At 37.3% G+C, this 6,000-nt stretch overlaps 1 protein-coding gene across 1 annotated transcript; it reads right to left on the bottom strand.

Annotated features, from left to right (window-relative positions):
• Positions 1–1,192: 1,192 nt before the first annotated feature.
• On the bottom strand, positions 1,193–4,691 carry LOC104417793 ((-)-germacrene D synthase). Its single transcript, XM_039300287.1, has 7 exons — positions 4,551–4,691; positions 3,168–3,456; positions 2,619–2,994; positions 2,139–2,357; positions 1,912–2,050; positions 1,578–1,826; positions 1,193–1,486 (listed from the first exon to the last, which is right to left on the bottom strand). The coding sequence occupies exons 1-7, from the start codon at positions 4,689–4,691 to the stop codon at positions 1,193–1,195; spliced, it is 1,707 nt and encodes a 568-aa protein (XP_039156221.1).
• Positions 4,692–6,000: the final 1,309 nt, after the last annotated feature.

Raw genomic sequence — 6,000 nt, 5'->3', positions numbered from 1 at the left:
ATCTTGGTTTCCATAAGTAGAACCTTCCAAGAATACTTCGCCAATCATCAGATTTTTAATCATTTTAAATTTGAACAAAGGAATCCGTTATGTCATATCCAGCCACGAGATCTTCTCCAGTCGATAAGGCCAAATCCTTAATGAAGTAGATCTGGATAACCTTTCTTCAACGGATTAGAGACTGTCAATGAGAATAGACTTTGAGTCTTGAGTCTGGTAGTTCCGGAGGTCTTTAGACTTTAATAGTAGAGTCTGCAAAACTTTAGACTAGACTAATAGAAACGTTTTGTCAGCTTCAAAATGTTCCAGAAAGATTTCCCCAACAAGAACCATCGGTTCCAGACGGTTCTGAGTGGTTTCGGTCCGGTTCTGGGTGGTTTGGGCGGGTCCTGGTTCTTTTGCACACCCCTAGCTAACATGGATGATTTTTTTAAATTTTTTAAAATTTTCTGAACTTTTTCTTTCCTTTCTCTTTTTTCTTTCTTTCTTTTCTCTTTTGTCCTTATTTCCCTCTGCCAATTGTTGGCCGCTAGCGAGGGTTGGGTTGGGTGAGGAGTGAGCTCACCCATATGGTGAGGGTCCTTACCAACATAAGGGCGACCATCGCTTGTGGCTAGAAATTGGCGAAAAGAAATAAGGAAAAATGAAAAAAAGAAATAGAAAAGAAAAGAAAAGAAAAGAAGGAAAATATCAAAAACATAAAAAAAAAAAAAAAATTACAAATATCGTCAATGTCAATGATTTTCAACAATTATTAGCTAGACAAACGTAATTGGAAAATCGTTAAAAGATTTAGGACTAAATTGACAAATTAGTTTTAAAACTAAACCGATATTATTAAAAGGTTTACGACTAAATTGATAAATTGTTGAAAATTTTAGTACTAAATTAGCACAATTTAAAGTTTTAGAATTGAATTAGCCACTGTAAAATAAGTTTAGGACTTTCTGGATAATTTTCCTAAGAGTTAGGAATTATTAAAATATTTCAATTGCACGATACACAAAACTTTGCAAACTTAGCAACATATGCATAGTTTATTTATGAGTTTTATCACACACATCAATCTGAAAGTACATAATGGTAATAATATTGTCCCACATACATCAGGAAAAATAGGATTTCAAAGGCATAACTTATAGACTATTGATTTGCAATGACCAAATTGGTGTGACAACATTTGGTCCAAACTTCACATCAGCGAGGGACTAATGAAGAGCAACGTCACATAATCTTTGAGCTTTGTTTCAGAATGGGTGTAATTATCTCCATCACTATATAACACGTCCATCACCCGGGAGAAATTGAGCATTCGTGTGAGAATCGGCATTGGGACCATGGTTGGACGAAGAAACTCTTCATTGGTGTCCTTCCATGCATCAATGACTCCTTTCTGGAGTTCCTCCCCAGCTTCTTGCTCCGAGACGCCATGGTATTTCATGAGTAACTCCACTGCAGATACTACGTGCCCCCTCTTTTGCTCAAACTATATGTCAAACAACATTGGTGTTTCTAGATTAAATGGTGGTCGATTAAACTGTATCATATTTCTGGAGGATAATTATGTTTTATTATACCTGGTGAGAGACAATGTCATCCATGAGCCTACAGATGGTTTGTGCAGCCTTCACAATCTTGCAATCACCGACCGACCATTCAAGAGCATGTTCAGTGACCACATCGCCCATTCCCACAAGTGATGTAGTTGCTAACATTCCATATCCAGTCGTTATTAGTTGAAGGGACATGTACTCCTCTAGTGCTGGTACGTAGTTGGTATGGAACCATTTGGCTTCCTGAAAGTATGCTCTTGCTAGCTTCTTCATCTGACGATGGAAACATAAACAAGAATGTTGGGTTTCTAACTAAAGATTGCCTTCGATGTATGTAAAGTGTACCAATGATGCTTACGACTTCTTTTGCATAGACAAGGCGATATGATCTTTCTTTTGTGGCCAATTCATTCCCAATGTATTCATAGAGCTGGAGAAGCTCCTTATAATAAGCTTGCATATACATTGGCAATCCATCCATGGCATCCACATCCCACCTGAATTCAAGTCCTGGAAAATGACACACTTGACTCTATACAAAATTGATCAAATTTAGAAGTTTGAGAAAGAGTGCGGATTCCATACTTCTGGATTGCTTCGGTGAGGAGCGCAAGTTCTTCCAATGTGCCATAAACGTCATAGATATCGTCGAGAATTGAAGTCAAGGAGATCACTTTGGTTAGTATATTTCTGGCCATGGCAAATTCAGGCTTGAAATATATTCCCGAGGTCCAGAAGAACAACTCCACAATCCTATCTCTGGCGAATGGGAACTTCCTTGGAACATCAATCTCCTTCCACCACCTATGATTAAACAAACATGAGCATAAGTGAAAGTACTTTAGGCCGATGACTTTGCATAGATATACTCCTTTTTCACTTGTAAAGGACTTTGAAAACACTATTTAGAAGGGTAAATTGAAACTAGATGAGTTAACCTTTGGAAAACACCATGAGAATAATTGATAGCTTGGGAATTATTATAACATTATCGATAGTTCAGTATTGTTAAAACATAGTCTAGAAGCTAAATTTAGATTATGCTATCACATGAAGTTAATGAACCTAGTAATCTCGCCAAGTTCCTTTTGGTGTTGCTCTTGCAGTAAGTTGAAATCTAGTTTAGCCAAGGTGAGCAAAACTTCATCATGTGAAGGCTCCTCTTGGTAGAGTGGAATATAACGCCTTGCCTCCAGCCTCGGCAATCCCTTGCGAAGTGGCTGCTCTAGGGCATGACTCACTTGTTTCGCGAGACTAGTGCTCACTTTGCTTTCATCGATCGATTCAAGGTGAGTTGTAGCAAAAGGAAGTGCTTCGTCCAAGATGGAATCACCATGACACCTTAAATGGCAAGCTTCATATAGGCTTAGCAATCCACGTGCATCGGTGACAAGCAATTCCCATAAATTCCCTTCACTATCTTTGAATTTGTTAAAGATCTCTGTGCAACCAACCAACATGGAAAAAAGATGCAATCAATTAGAAGTTAGGAAGGGGATATGCATGGTTAACGTTGTAGATATTCTTGTCCGCGTTTCTCCTGAAATTCGACAAAGCAATAGAAGTATCTTAATACGTATCTTATCGGATTGGTTCATTACATTTAAGACGTACCTGAAGAAACATTGTAACCTTGTTGTCGCAGCAATCGAAAGATAAGAGCAACCATGTGAAGGTCATCTACCTTGAAATCTTCAAGATGAAGTTGAGAGTAATTTTTGTGGATTTGTTCTAATTGCTCATCTACTTCATGTTCAAAATGGTAGTCAATTCCCAAGCGTTGGATTTGATCAATCAAGTGAAGCATTTGTGAAGGCTTATCCACGATGCCAGCCAGCATCTTCCTCACCTCTCCTTTCAGTTCCTCGATTTGTTCCTCCACTCTTCCAAGGAATTTGAACTTCTACAAATTGTACGCTATTTCAAATTAAAGCAAGCATGAAATACTTATACTTTACAAAATAAACTTAGTTTTGATGGCCCCGTCTGATACCCTATTTAGGTATTTTCATGTTCTACGCTCCTTCAGATGACATGTGAAATTGGATCCATGAGAACAATGAGCATACCAAAGGAGGGAGTCAATGCCATAATCAGATGTTTCTTGCAGTAGAGGACATACAGTGGTCGATGAAGCTTTAAGACTGTTCTTTGGACTGAATAATTATCGTTGTTTTCCAAACTTCTTTATGTTTTCAGGATTTTCAACTGCATCTTTTTGTGCGGAGAAGGGAACATGTACATTTATGAGACCATTAGAAATCATATATGCGATGTGGAGGAACTCAAGGAAATCGAAGTAAGTCTACAAAATGCAATTGCGAGAAAACAAAAGTAGAAGATAACAGAAGAATTACTAACCACTGAGTTGGAGGGGAAAGCATATTTAAGGAAGTAATCCCCCATATGCTCGGATGATAACCCGCCGATCGACGTTCAATCACATGGTCTGTTCCTTTATTTGGAGAAGAATGTGGAATTGCCGAAACCTGCGAGTTCGGTTAATTTTATAAAGAAATTTTAATATTTTCAATATCATAGAAAGGCATGGACAAGGATTTTTAGGCTCAGATTCACTCATTGATAAGGTCTATTATAGATTGAGAAAGCCTTGGCTGGGCTTTAGACCACAGGTAATTGAGGCAATTTATATGTACTTTTTTGGAATTTCATATATTATTTTTTCTCTGTCGAACTCGGGTAACAATGTTTTCATATTTCTTACTATTTACCTGGCAAGGGACATGAAAGCAAAATATTGAAATCAAATAATGCTCTTTTATTCGGTACCATATTTTCCCTGCTTTTAAGCGTGAATGTTAAATTTATAACGGGAATGTTAGAATTTCCCTAAAAGTAATGTTTAATTACGTGGGGAAGCTTTGTGTAATTCTAGATGAAGTGCATAAAATGTATTTCACTTGCTATGCCATTACTATTCACGAAATATGTATAAATATATATAGTCAAGTCAGAAGCGATGTGTTAAATTCCTACCATTGAGTTGGAGCTAGAGGCATATTTGAGGAAGTCATCCCCCAATGTGCTTGGATGAAAATCTGCTGACTGGCGATCGACCACATGGCTTTTTTCTTGAGCTGGAGGAGCAGATGGAATTGTTGAAATCTGATGAGACATTCTCTTCTTCTTTTTTTGGCTATCTCTAATGAGATTCTGGTGTTTGACCAATAAATAAAAAGCATGAGAGGCTTTTCCGTGAGTGCCAAAGACCCTTATTGATGGGTATTTATAGGCAAGGAACGGCTTAGCAATCCTAGTACTTGCACCATTTGGTCTGTTATTTTGGGATTGTCGTTCCCCAAGATAACAGTATGTGCCAAACGCTAGTGGCCCAGGTTATACACCTGAGTACAGATGCATCATCGTTGGGTTCTATTGAGCCGGAGATGGACGAGATTTGACATGTGCACTGTGGACGATTTTGGAAAGGTACTTAAACCTATTGGAAAATAACAAGCATGCTGTTTTTAACTTCTCCACCGTTCATTTTCCTATTAGAATTTGGTCTTCCTCGTTTTCGCTTTCTGCCAACATCTACTAACTGAGTGACGTTTTTCTCTGGGTTAATACCTTGAAAAACCATAAACACATATTGTGACAAATTTACCCAAAATTATTTTTTGACCATCAAAAATCTCAAACTGGTATACCTTTGACAAATTTACCTTAAACTGGTATACTTGTGACAAATTTACCCTCTGTTAGTTTTAGTTAAATTTTCTTGTTAAATTATAAAGTTAAATAATACGTGACAATTGACCGGTATATCAATTTGGGATTTTACACTCTGTTTGTCATAGTTTATAATTTTTGTGATTTTTTTGTGGTATTAATCTAACTTTTCAGAGGGTATATTAGTCACAAATTTACCAATTTGGGGTTTTTTGTGGTCGAATAAATTAATTTGGGGTAAATTTGTCATAAATGTACAAGTTTATGGTTTTTTTATAGTTAGTCAGGGTAAATTTGTCACATGTGTACCAATTTGGGGTTTTTCATGGTAAAAAAAATAGTTTAGGGTAAATTTGTCACAAATATACCAGTTTGGAGTTTTTTAAAGGTATTAACTTTTTTTTTTTTTTTTTTTGCCTATCTCTTATGAGATCCTGATGTTTGACCAATTGACAGAGCACGAGAGGCTTTTTCGTGTGTGCCAAAGACCTTAGTGATGGATAGCAATTCCAGTAATTGCACTGCTATTTTGGGATTTGCCGAATGCCAGTGGCCCAAGTTATGCACCTGAGCACGGTTGATTTTTAGTAAATGCATTATCGTGGGGTTCTATCAGGCCGGTTGATGTACGGCGTTTAACACGTGTACCGTATAGAATTTTGGAAAGGCTTTTTAACCTGTGGACCAGAACATTCTGTTCTGCGTATTCTCTATTATTGCACCATGATCAACTCCTAGCCTGAGGGATGTGAGT

Source organism: Eucalyptus grandis, chromosome 8 (genome assembly GCF_016545825.1).
Source record: "Eucalyptus grandis isolate ANBG69807.140 chromosome 8, ASM1654582v1, whole genome shotgun sequence".
NCBI classification, from domain to species: domain Eukaryota; kingdom Viridiplantae; phylum Streptophyta; class Magnoliopsida; order Myrtales; family Myrtaceae; genus Eucalyptus; species Eucalyptus grandis.
Note: the sequence above shows the minus strand (reverse complement) of the source record. Positions and strands in the feature narration are given on the sequence as shown.

Bases quoted from the DNA above. Each gene is read 5' to 3' on its own strand.
- LOC104417793 (XM_039300287.1), bottom strand. From the start codon at position 4,691: ATGTCTCATCAGATTTCAACAATTCCATCTGCTCCTCCAGCTCAAGAA. The intron at 3,457-4,550 runs GTAGGAATTTAA...TACAATTTGTAG, and splicing joins CCTCTAGCTCCAACTCAATG to AAGTTCAAATTCCTTGGAAG. The intron at 2,051-2,138 runs GTATGGAATCCG...ACTTGAATTCAG, and splicing joins CTCACCGAAGCAATCCAGAA to GTGGGATGTGGATGCCATGG.